Here is a 13,300-nt window from a genome sequence, read left to right as displayed (position 1 = left end):
TAGTACCTCATTGTTGTTTTAATCTCTCTGATGATCAGTGACTTTGAGCATTTTTTCATATGTCTCTTGGCCATCTATATGTCCTCTTTGGAGAAGTATCTATTCAGGTCCTCTGCCCATTTTTTAATTGGATTATTTGTCTTCCTTTTGTTGAGCTGTATGAGTACTTTATACATTTTGGAAATTAACCCCTTATCAGATGTCTCATTGGCAAATGTTCTCCCACATAGTGGGTTCTCTTTTCATTTTGATGCTGGTTTCTTTTTCTGTGCAGAAATTTTTTAGTTTGATATAGTTCCATTTGTTTATTTTTTTCTTTTATTTCTCTTGCCATAGGTGAAAATTCTGCTATGTGAGATGTCTGAGATTTTTCTACCTATGTTTTCTTCTAAGATTTTTATGGTTTCACAACTTACATTTAAGTCTTTTATCCATTTTTAGTTTATTTTTGTGTATGGTGTAAGCTGGTGGAATAATTTCATTTTTTGTATAATTTTCCCTACATCAATATTGAAGAGATTGCCTTTATGCTTTAAACTTTTCTTGAAATACTAGAAAAAAATTTTGAGTGTAACTACAGTAAATGGAGATGTTGATTACAGCAGATTTTCCTGTTTAGCAAAAAGAAGAGTTTCTTCATGAGAAAGCAGCCACAACAATCATGACTACGCATGTGTTCATATACTTTTATACTTTTCTTCTGGAAGATTCCCTGGGCAACACCCAGTAGGACAGGCCCTCTCCCTAGCCCTGTATATAAGACAGAAGACCTGTGGGGCATGGCATATTTTCAGAACTATAAAAAAAAAGTATTGAGTAGGAAATAAAATATACCAGAGGGAATCATCCACATTTCAAAATGTACTTGAACAAGTTGAGTTTCAATTACTTGGTTTGTCTTTTCAGACAAATAAGAACAAACTTCACTGAATAATTATGATACTACATCAGAATAAAACAATGTTTTGTGGAGACCACAATGAGTTCTAAGTCCACAGAGGACAATCTTCTTGGTAACTAATGGAGAAGAAGAAGCTCCAAGTGGTGCCAAGGGTAATGGTCTCAGGTGACAAAATTCTCATTGGAATTCATAGGAAACTCGGCTCCAGACATAAGGAATAGAAAAGATTCTACCCTATCATTATAAGGAACTTTGTAATCTCAGACACAGACTGAGCATATCACAAGGATTCAAAGGGGAAAATGGCTTAAAACTCACCCCTAAATAATATTGCAGAAAGAACTGTAGAAAATGGTGCATGAGCAATGAGTTCCTTATGTAGATTAATGTTTTGTCTTTTTAAGAGATTGGAAGTGACTTTTCCTTGACATAAAATGGAATTTTATTTTATATTTCTATTTACCATGAACATTGTGCTTCATCCACTAGTAACCAAGTTGCTGTGGGTGTTAATCGACAGTTAAAATGTATTGAAAATACCAAGAGTACAGGTAGACTGGAGATAAACGCTATTGTTTCCCTATTCCTGGCATAATTAGCACACAGACAATAGCAACGTGAGGATGTTAGAAATCTGCAAACTGAGGATAGGACTGCAAACTCTCGACCAAAGCAAAGTGTGCCAAGAGGGGTCGACTTCACAGAGCTGACTAAGCAGAAGAGCTCATACAGTGTTCCAGGCAACTGTGAGCAGGTAAGTACTGCTGGGCACCCGTAGCAAAAGTCTATAAACCATGTGAGGTTTTAGCAAATGGGAATAAAACTAGCAGGTTCTGAGCACTTAATATCCGACAGGTCTGTATGCACAGCACTGTAACCTTGCAAGAAAGTATATGTAGAGCCATGTTACACAGGAGAAAAGTGATTATCATGGAGATTACTGTATGTAATTTGTATGTAATAGAAGCAGAGCTTGGATTTGAACACAGGCCCCTCTAATGCTGCTCAATTCCCTATTCCATTACAAAATCATTCCTGGTCTAATCTCAAGGTTAACTAAGTGGCTGCATTGTATCACAAGAATTAAGCAGGGAGGAGTAAAGAAAAACATGTATAAAATCCTGCTGCAATTTCCATATTTCACTCATTATTTAATTATAAAGTTCACTGTAAAATATGAACAGTTTGATTATTCGTGTCCCCTCCACCTGCGTTTTTCCTTTGACCACTCACTATGATTTCAAAATCATGCATCTGTGGTTTATAAAATAACAAGTATTCCTTTGGCGATGGATCTAATATACCCTCACTGTAAGAACTAAGGAAATAAGTTTATACATATATATGAACTTAGAAATCCATGTATAATCAGAAAAAATATGAGCCTCATAAACCTCTAATATACATACTGTTAATTTTTCTATCAGAATTCATACCTATAACTCAATAAAACATAGTCCTTTATTTTCCCACCCTGTATCAACTGTGATCTGAAAATATTAAGTGGAAAATTCAATATATATAAAATTCTTAATAAATTGTGGGCCATTCCGAGTTGGATGATGGTCTTGCACTGTCCTACTCTGTCCAGTCCAGGTTGTGAAGCATACCCATGCTGTATATGCGCTACTCCTCACCCCAGTTAGTCACTGAGTAGCTGTTTTGGTTATCAATTTGACTGGCACAGTATCATAGTGCTTGTGTTCAAGTAACCCACATATTATTTAATAATGGCCCCAAAGCACAAAATAGTGATGTTAGCAATTCGAATATGCTAAAGAGAAGTCATAAAGCACCTCCTTTATATGAAAAAGTATGTATGTAGAGGAAAAAAACACAATATATACAGGCTTGAGTATTATCCGCAGTTTCAGGCATCCACTAGGGGTCTTGGTACATAACCCCATGGATAAGGGAAGACTACTGTAGCTTCTCTGAAAATTGTAGAAAAGCTGACTCAAAGCTGATGTTCATTCTGATTGGGTTGAAAGAAAGCTGAATGCACTTTTCCAAACACTTGGTGATAAATATTCCCCATTGCTCCACCTTCGAACATTGCTCCATGCCCAGAAATTAAGTGTAGCTGCTAGAAAAACCCTCCAGTTCAGTCTGGTGGGGAATGATGAACGGCATGATGGTCCCAGGGGTCCCCAGGCTGGCCATGGTTTTGATGTGTCTCCTGGAAGGTAGATTGGTTTACAGTGTCCACTGTTCAGGGTTCTGATGTGGTGACTGGACAAAAGAGTCTGCAAGGTGGCGTAGTATCAAGAAGCAGCCTCAAATTCCTGTAGGTCTCCACTGATATCTCAAAGAAATCAGGCATACTAAGTCCCCAGATCTCTCGGCAAGGGTGGGGCATGACTGAACTGAATAACAGGGTTGTCAGGGAAAGAAATCAATTATTGACCCTTTCAGTCAACAGAAGTGTATCTCCCAATGAGGGTGAATTTATCACAAAATGCTGGGCCAGAAAACATCTCCCTCAAACTCTGTCCCTCAGAAGCAATGGGAATGATGCCATATTAACATATTCTCAATCACTTGTTCCCTTGAGCATTATGAGGAAAGTCGTATTTATTATCAGTACAAATGAAAAAAGGAAGTAACAGAATCACAGTGAGAGTTTCTAAACATGCCGATTTCTCCTGAAGTTTTTCTTTTCTCTTCTTTGAAAGATTAGCCTTGTAATGAGAATATATAACTCTCAAGAAGACTGCCCTGGTGATCCCAATGTGCTCCTTAGTGTAGGAGCAATTATGGCAACCAGGTAACATTTTATGCTACAGGAAATGTAGCTTATTGTTTAGATCAGAAAATACTAGTCTTGTTTTCTTTGTTCCAAGTATACCACTCTGAGAGTTTACACATTATTCATTGAATTAGTATGTATTAAATGTCAATATGTAGTTATCATATTGCTAGGTGATGTGACTATATCTTAATGGGTATTGAAATGTATTGAAGGAGACAGCTAATAACCTCTAGCACCTGTCCAAATTAGGTAAAGGCTAAAGAGAGAAAACAACAGAGTTGGGAAGAATTAGTCAGTGCACCTAAGAAAAAACCCAGTGAGGCTTCCTGGGGAAGATGGCACCCCATTTATTTTGTTGAACTCTCATGACACAAATGCTTGTATTTACCAGGTTATGCTGCAAGTACGTGGACAAACTGGTAAAATAGCCTTCTACTTTGACTAGTAAAGAAGTCAGACGCTAAAAATGTCATCATAATGCAATCAAATGTGAACACAGAATTTATCAACAAACTTTATCGCCTTCACAAAATAAGTTTCTAAGCCATGGTTTCCTTATCTCAAGCATGGGCACAATAGTACTATTTCTCTCACAGGGTGTTTAAGATGACACATGAGACAGGTGTTCTGGATACACTGATTGTCTTCATATCCCCTGAACAGGTCAAGCTCATTCCCACTGTGAGATCTTTGCACTAGCTATTTCTTGTGTGTTGTTTCCCGCCTAGGTCTTTCAAAGGTGGGCTGCTTACTGCATTTCAATCACAAAGTAAGGGTAGGTTCCTTAGAAAGGGCTTTCCTGATTCTACAGTTCAAAATAGCCATTCAGTCCCTCACTGTCATATAACTTTCATTTAATTCTCTTGATGGCATTTTTCTCTATCTGAGATAGGAGAGGTTATATGTCTTATCCCATGTTACATTTCCCACACATGTGATTGACTAACACACCATAGACATTAAATAAATATTTGTGGAATTAATGCACTGGCTTTGGGTAGTTAATTAAGTAACCTGTACCCAAGTGTCAATTTCTGTAACATCAGGTTTGAAATGCTTTTTATGCAGAGTTTCTGGGAGAAATTTAGCGAGAACATTCTATCAAACACACAGTATATTGACAAGCACATGTCAGATATTGAGTAAACACTGGTTACCTGCCATGCCTCTTTGTGTAAATTTTGCCCAGTAATTCATAAAGAACACACTAACTTTTCAGCTAAAGGTATATTTTCTTTAAGCTTTGTAGATCTTACAAAATACTTCCCAGTGTGTCTCTACCATTCTTTCCTCAACCGTTAACTCCATGCCCATGTCCTCTCACTGTTTTCCTTTCCTTCCTTGACAATAGTGACTGAAACCAAACCGCATCTTGTTTGGAAAATCCCTGTCCTTCGTGCTGTCATCTCACTCACAGCAGAATGGATGAACTCATGAAAATGACCAGAGGAACTTAAGCTCTAATAAGAGCTGCACTACAAAGCAGCCCTTTCCACTAATATATCAGTTAGAAAACATCCTGGAAATTCTCCTGAGAGTTCAAGAATTAATCCTGACATCGTGAACACAAATGAGCCATCTAGGATGGGGATGGTCTCTCCATACCATTTTGCCTTCAAGATCTGCATGAATGGGAAACAGTTATTGAACACCTCCAGCCTTAAATTATTGTCATGGAGAGAAAACCAGTACAAATTTCAACAGTAAATTCATGTATTAGGTCTGTTCATGATGGCCTCCTTGTTAGCCAAGCTGCCACTGCCTCCTGGGGAGCACCTCTGAGGGTAGCACTACTTTCCAAGAATGTTTGGAAGCCATTCAAAAACATTTCCTTACTTCTTAAACTTGCATGGAGTCAACATTGTCAGGCACTTCTGTGTGCCAGACTATAACATCACATGCAAATATTTACACCTGCTACCCCTCTTGTAGGTAGAAAAACAAGTATTTTTCATCTTTCCCCCTTTTGTGCAGATTTTCACTGCAGAGGAGATAAAGGAGAGATAAATGAGGGGGTTCCCAGGAAAAATTCAGGCATACTTTATGACATTTATACAGAATCTCCTACGAGAATCTTTCTCATCAGTCTGAGTCCTGACCTTGAATTCAGCAAGGAGTATTTAATTCCCATTTCTCAGGATCTCTCACTGAGAGATGTCTTGCCTTTGCCCAGGGATCCTTGATTAAAGTCCAGATGATATCAGTGCTCTTTATAATCTCATCAGAGTCTTGACTCAAGAATATCTGCTTCTGTGGGAGAAAGTTACTGAGCCTTCTAGATGATGGGCAATCGAACCACAGTGAGCACATTCGTCCTGTGGGGATTTTCCAGTCTCCCAGACCTGCAGGATCTCCTCTTTGTGCTGATCTTCTTCTCCCATGTGACTATCCTCGCTGCAAATGTGTCCGTAATGGTGGCCATCAAGCTCAGTCACAACCTTCACACCCCCATGTACTTTTTCCTCTCTGGCCTGTCCTTTTCAGAAACCTGTACCACCATGGTTACCATCCCCCGAATGCTGGTGGACCTGCTCTCAGACAGCAAGACCATCTCTCTTCCTGAGTGCGCCACACAGATGTTCTTCTTCTTTGGCTTAGCAGGCAATAACTGCTTCATCATGGCCGCCATGTCCTATGACCGTTACACTGCCATTCACAGCCCACTGCACTACCCCATCCTCATGACCCATAGGATCTGCTTGCAGCTCATGATGGCCTCTTCTGTCACTGGGATTGTGGTGTCGTTGTGCATTGTCCTCATAGTATTCAACTTGTCTTTTTGTGACGCCAGCACCATCCAGCACTTTTTTTGTGACATCGCACCTGTAGTCTCCCTTGCCTGTGATTACACATTTTTTCAGAAAACGATCCTTCTTGCATTCACTGCCTCTGTGTTGGTGGGCAGCTTCATTTTAATTATGATTTCCTATGTCTTCATTGTGTCCACCGTTGTGAAGATGCCTTCTGCAAAGGGGAGGTATAAGGCCTTTTATACTTGCTCCTCTCACCTCACCGTAGTGTGCATACACTATGGATTTGCTGGCTTTGTCTATTTGAGACCCAAGGACAGTGATTCATTTCGTGAAGATATGCTAATGGCAGTGACATATACAGTGCTGACTCCTCTGCTTAATCCCATAGTTTACAGTCTAAGAAATAAAGAAATGCAAATAGCTCTAAGGAAAGTACTAGACAATGTCTGCAGGTTTTTCTCACAGATGGTAAGTAAAAGAATGCTGAACAGTTCTTAAAACATTTACAGAGCACTGATAAATAAAAATGGAGAAAGTAGAGTACCTTTAATAAATATCAGCACTTTATGTACAAAGCAATTAAAGTGTGTTCTAATTGCCTGATATGCCCCAATCTTATTCCTTTCCTACTATAAACAGGATGTAGTTTTTAAATACTTTAAAATGTTATTATACATATATGTATATATGTACATATATATGCATATACACATGCACATATGTATGTAGCAAAAATATCTAAGATGCTTTGGAACACTGTATTTTCATAATTTTGGTTGCCTTTGGAGGAGGAGGAAAATTATTCTAAAAAGAAAAAGAATGAAAGAAGTGGACACAGGCTGAGAGAGAAAGAAGGAAAGATCACTAATTCACTTGAAGAAGGAGAAAGCAGAAACACAAATTTAGAGTTGCAATGAGTGAAAGACCACAATACAGAGAAATTTCAAAGAATTTTAAGAAATTATGTTTTTCAACTCTATTCAAAGAAAATTAGAAATTAGATGGGAATGGATGAATATCTGGAAATATAAACTGGTGAAAGTTACTGCAAAAGAAACAGGCATTTCTAACATAACAAATTCCAAGAAAAATATAGGCCAGTCTGCCAAAAAGCTGCCAAAGGAGTAGGCTAGATGGTTTCATAATTAGCTTCTTCAAGACCTCAAAAGGCAATAATTGAAATGCTATTTAAGTTAGAGCATAGGTAAAGACAAACAGCTTCTAATTTATGAAAACCACAGAGGTGGAAGGTGCCGTATACAACTGAATCTATTTGAGCGATTGTAGTCAAGTTCACATATGGATTGTGGGAGATAGTGGAGGCTGTAAGGAGGTCTAGGCATTTTGAGATCACGTTGTCTAATGGTAACATCCACACTGTGAAGTTACCATGACCGAGGTGTTGAAATGGTTAAAGGATCAAGAAGCCAGTGGCACAGTCTTTAACAAATGAGGAAAAGAAACTGGGTGGTCAGTAAAGGACTCTGAAACAATAGCATGTTGTTTCATAGCTGGGTAACACTGGTGCCAGTGAGTAAACTGTTTTACCATGAAGATTGCAAACCAACGATTCAGAAATATGGTAAAGAGCTAGGAGAATGTCAACACAATAGTGTCTTAGGAGAGGGGAGTAGGCAACTTCTCTTCAACAGAGCTGAGAAGCATATGTACCCTTCCCAGGCAATCAGGTTTAGTTAAGATAAAGAGATAGAGAATGTACACTGTGGAAAGTTGATGAATGGAAGAGAGAAGATTCCAAAGTGAAAGTAAGACATATTAGGAGAAACCCCAGCAAAGAAAGAAGATTCCAAAGACAAGAAGTACAGCATTGTGCGGAGGTCAATCTAGGTGAGGACATCCGCCGCAGGGCTTGCAACTAAGATTCTTATCAGCTTCATTGATTACAGTGGTCAGATCCTACTGAGTCTCCAGGTCCCATTTTTTGTTTAACATTGAATTAAAATTTGACTAGAGGTTCTCTGACCATCCATTCCACAATCTTTACCATTCCATTTTCACAAATATCCCCTGCATAGTGTGAAATTCTCTACCTTCTCATATAATTATCATAAGCTGTTTCATTTCATTAATTAAATCAAAATTGTGATCAAATGGGATTTATCCCTGGGATACATGGTTAGTTTAACATATGCAAATCACTCTATGTGATATACCACATTAACAGAATGAAAGATAAAAACCACATGATCATGGTATATGTGCACAATGGAATACTGTCCAGCCATTAAGAAAGATTGAAATCTTGTCATTTGTGACAACATGGATATTTCTGGAGACATTATACTACAGGAAATAAGCCAGACACAGAAATATACTGTAGGATCTCACTTATATGTGGAATCTAAGACAGTCAAATTCATAGAAGCAGAGAGTAGAATAGTGGTTACCAGGGTTAGGGAGGTAATGGGAACAGGGAGATGTTGGTCAAAGGGTACAAAGTTGCTGTTTCATAGGATGATTAAGTTCTAGAGAGCTAATGTACAGGATGATAACTGTAGTTAATAATGTTGTATTTTATACTGGATATTTGCTAAGAAAATGAATTTCAGGTGTTCTCACAATACCATCTCCCTCAAAAAAAAGGTAGCTATGGGAGTGAGAGAGAGAACCAAGATAGTGGCATAGGTTAACACCGGAGTTTGCTGCCTCGAACAACCACTTCAAAAGTGAAACTAAAAGACTGAACGGACATCACCCAGAACCACAGGAACGCTGGCTGAGTGGAAGTCCTACAACTAGGAGGAAAGAGAAACGCATACGGACACTCAGAGGAGGCGCAGTGCTGAAGTCAAATACTGAGGTGCGGAGTGCATGCAGAGCGGGCTGGTGGCTGAGGGCGCGGTTGGCGTTTTCAATCGGGAGGGAGTCGCAGACTCTGAGCTCCAGATCTGGGCGAGTCTTTAGGGACCCAGACTCAAACGGGAGAAGCGGGACTGTCTGGCTTCGGTCGGAGCGAGGGCAGCTTTCTCTCTGAGGTTTGCAGCAGTTGCTGGGACTCAGAGAGGCAGAGCCCCTGGGGACAGGACTGAGAGCAGCCATAACTGCTCTCTTCGGCGCACCCTGTTGATCCCATTCGACCCACCCGCCCCGCCCAAACCCTGCGCAGAGCCATTTGCCAGATAGCCTCAGGCAAACGCCAGATTAGCACCTCCCTAGAGGACAGAAGTTCTCTCACTGCAGACACAGCTGATTCTCACAGCCACTTGGCCTGGAGGTCAAATCCCCCCTAGTATTAGCTACAACAATGAAGGTTTAACTACAAGACTGCGCACAAAGACCACTAGGGGGTGCACCAAGAAAGCATAACAAAATGCGGAGACAAAGAAACAGGACAGAATTGTCAATGGAAGATATAGAGTTCAGAACCACACTTTTAAGGTCTCTCAAGAACTGTCTAGAAGCCGCCGATAAACTTAATGAGATCCTCGAGAAATCTAATGAGACCCTCGATGTTGTGATAAAGAACCAACTAGAAATTAAGCATACACCGACTGAAATAAAGAATACTATACAAACTCCCAACAGCAGACCAGAGGAGCGCAAGAATCAAGTCAAAGATTTGAAATGCGAAGAAGCAAAAAACACCCAACCGGAAAACCAAAATGAAAAAAGAATCCGAAAATACGAAGATAGTGTAAGGAGCCTCTGGGACAGCTTCAAATGTACAAACATCAGAATTATAGGGGTGCCAGAAGATGAGAGAGAGCAAGATATTGAAAACCTATTTGAAGAAATAATGACAGAAAACTTCCCCCACCTGGTGAAAGAAATAGACTTACAGGTCCAAGAAGCGCAGAGAACCCCAAACAAAAGGAATCCAAAGAGGACCACACTAAGACACATCATAATTAAAATGCCAAGAGCAAAAGACAAAGAGAGAATCTTAAAAGCAGCAAGAGAAAGAAACTCAGTTACCTACAAGGGAATACCCATACGACTGTCAGCTGATTTCTCAACAGAAACTTTGCAGGCCAGAAGGGAGTGGCAAGAAATATTCAAAGTGAAGAATAGCAAGAACCTACAACCAAGATTACTTTATCCAGCAAAGCTATCATTCAGAATTGAAGGTCAGATAAAGAGCTTCACAGATAAGGAAAAGCTAAAGGAGTTCATCACCACCAAACCAGTATTATATGAAATGCTGAAAGGTATCCTTTAAGAAGAGGAAGAAGAAGAAAAAGGTAAAGATACAAATTATGAACAACAAATATGCATCTATCAACAAGTGAATCTAAGAATCAAGTGAATAAATAATCTGATGAACAGAATGAACTGGTGATTATAATAGAATCAGGGACATAGAAAGGGAATGGACTGACTATTCTTGGGGGGGGAAAGGGGTGTGGGAGATGCGGGAAGAGACTGGACAAAAATCGTGCACCTATGGATGAGGATAGTGGGTGGGGAGTGAGGGTTGAGGGTGGGGCGGGAACTAGGAGGAGGGGAGTTATGGGGGGGGGGGGAAAGAGGAACAAATGTAATAATCTGAACAATAAAGATTTAAAAAAAAAAAAGAAAACTGAGTGAATGGAAAAAAAAAAAAAAGGTAGCTATGAAAAGAGATGGGCCCTAGCCCGTTTGGCTCAATGGATAGAGCGTTGGCCTGTGAACTGAAAGGTCCCAGGTTCAATTCCAGTCAAGGGCACATGCCCAGGTTGTGGGCTCGATCCCCAGTGTGGGACTTGAAAGAGGCAGCCAATCCATGATTCTCTCTCATCACTGATGTTTCTATCTCTCTCTCTCCCTCTTCCTTCCTCTCTGAAATCAATCATAAGAAGAGATGGATATGTTAATTAGGGTGATTATATTAATCACTTCACTATATACAGGTATGTCAAAACATCAACTTGTATGCCTCAAATATATACAGTTTTTGTTAAAAATAAAACATTAATTTTTAAAAATTTTTTAAAAAATATGGCAACTAGCACTTTATTCATGCCAGCTGAATGGGAACCATTTTTAAAGAAACATTCCTTTGATTATTTTTAACTTCTTGAAAGAAAAGCACATGATATATTCAATTTTGTTTCCTCAGTTAATAACCTAGTGCTAAGAATAAAGGAGACACTTAATAAATATTCATTGAATTAGAGTTAATATTTAACACAAAGATATTTGTTAAATGCTTGTTCTGTACCAGACACAGTACTTTGGTTAAGGATCATTAGTTCAACCTCCCACATCACTAATTTCACCCACCCACCGAAGTTTCTGCAACTGCATTTCCAGCTCTCAGTGACCACTTCATTCCTATTTTCCTCTATGTCTCCATTTAAATGTCATTTCCCCAGTAAACCTTCCTTATGCCTCAAAAATAAAAGCATTTGCCAAATGATTTCATGAGGAATAGAGATTGAGCAAAAAGATACAGCCTAAGGCTTTTGGCAGTGTGGTAGGTGAGTACATATAAGTCTGAGGTCAAAGAAGCCAAGGCAGCTAAGACTTATGAGGCCAAGATCCTGGAAAAGAATAAAACTGTAGCAATATGAGCCTGAAATTCCATGTGTAATTTCTCATTAAGTTACACATGGGCTGGTGAGATATCAAAATGCCGGTGGAAATCAGCCTGTGGGAGGCTGAAGATCTTAGCAGAGACTTGGGACATTTTCCGGTTCTGGTTTGATAGAGTTTGTTAGATAGGCCATTTGAGGTAAAGGGGACCCATAATACCCTAGGCTTTTATTTGAGAGTCGTGAGGGACTACAGCCTTGGAGTAATCACTATATCCTAGAAATAAGGTCAAATAACACACAAAGAAATGGGAAGATATGCCGTGTTCAATGATTGGAAGAATTAACATTACTAAAGTGGCCATATTACATAACTGATATACACATTTGATGCAATCCCCATTAATGTTATTTTTCAGACTTTTAACAAAAATCTTCAAATTTGTATGGAACCATAGAAGTCCTCAAATAGTCAAAGGAAAACTGAGGGGGGGGGAAAAGGTGGAGGTATCACACTCCTTGACTTCAAATTATTCTACAAAGCTACAATAATCAAAACAGTATGACTGGCAGAAAAACAGTCACACAGACCAATGAAACAGAATTGAGAGCCCAGAAGTAACGAATTTTCAACAAAGGAGCCAAAAACATACAATGGAGAAAGGAAAGCCTCTTCAATAAATAGTGCTGGGAATATTGGAAAGCCACATGCAAAAGAATGAAACTAGACTATCTGACACTATATAGCAAAAGAAATCATCAAGAAAACAAAATGACAACTAACCAAATGGGAGAAGATATTTGCAATTGGTACTTCTGATAAAGGGCTAATATCCAAAATATATAAAGAACTCATACAACTTAACAACAATGGGATACTACCTCACACCTGTTAGAATGGCCATTATCAGTAATACAAGAATTAGTAAGTGTTGAAAAGGATGTGGGAAAAAGGAATCTTTGTACTCTGCTAGTAGGAATGTAAATTGGACTAAATTATATTATCCTGGTGAGCAGTTTCAGAGAACCCTTAAATATGTTTTGCACTTATCATGTCCTCAATTATATAGTTACTGCTGTAAATAATTGCTTAACGTCTTGTTTGTTTGTTTGTTTTGCCTGTGTATGTGTTACATGGCATTGAGTTGGCTCCGACTTTGTTTTAATGATTTAAAATTTTCTATTGGGTAATTTTTAAAATTAAAATTATTGAGGTAAAACTGGTTAATAATATATAAGTTTCAGGTGCACAGCATTAGAATTCCATATCTGTATACTCCATTGTGTGCTCACCACCCAAAGTCTAGCTTCCTTTTGTTAACTTTGTTGCCTACTGTCCTTCACCTTCCATGAGGGAGGAATCATGTCTGCCTTGTTCAACACTTAATTCTTAGAGTACTGCAGAGTGCCTAGTTCATAG

The 13,300-nt window shown here is 39.0% G+C and overlaps 1 protein-coding gene across 1 annotated transcript; it reads left to right on the top strand.

Annotated features, from left to right (window-relative positions):
* The first annotated feature begins 5,935 nt into the window (after positions 1-5,935).
* LOC118665406 (olfactory receptor 10T2-like) lies at positions 5,936-6,904 on the top strand. The gene has a single exon (XM_036326880.1). It carries the CDS (start codon positions 5,936-5,938, stop codon positions 6,902-6,904), a length of 969 nt encoding a protein of 322 aa, XP_036182773.1.
* Positions 6,905-13,300: the final 6,396 nt, after the last annotated feature.

Source organism: Myotis myotis, unplaced genomic scaffold, assembly GCF_014108235.1.
Source record: "Myotis myotis isolate mMyoMyo1 unplaced genomic scaffold, mMyoMyo1.p scaffold_m19_p_10, whole genome shotgun sequence".
Lineage (NCBI taxonomy): Eukaryota > Metazoa > Chordata > Mammalia > Chiroptera > Vespertilionidae > Myotis > Myotis myotis.
This window is presented reverse-complemented; position numbering and strand designations above follow the sequence as displayed.

What these genes read in the sequence shown, in the direction of transcription:
- LOC118665406 (XM_036326880.1), top strand. Translation starts at nt 5,936, where the DNA reads ATGGGCAATCGAACCACAGTGAGCACATTCGTCCTGTGGGGATTTTCC.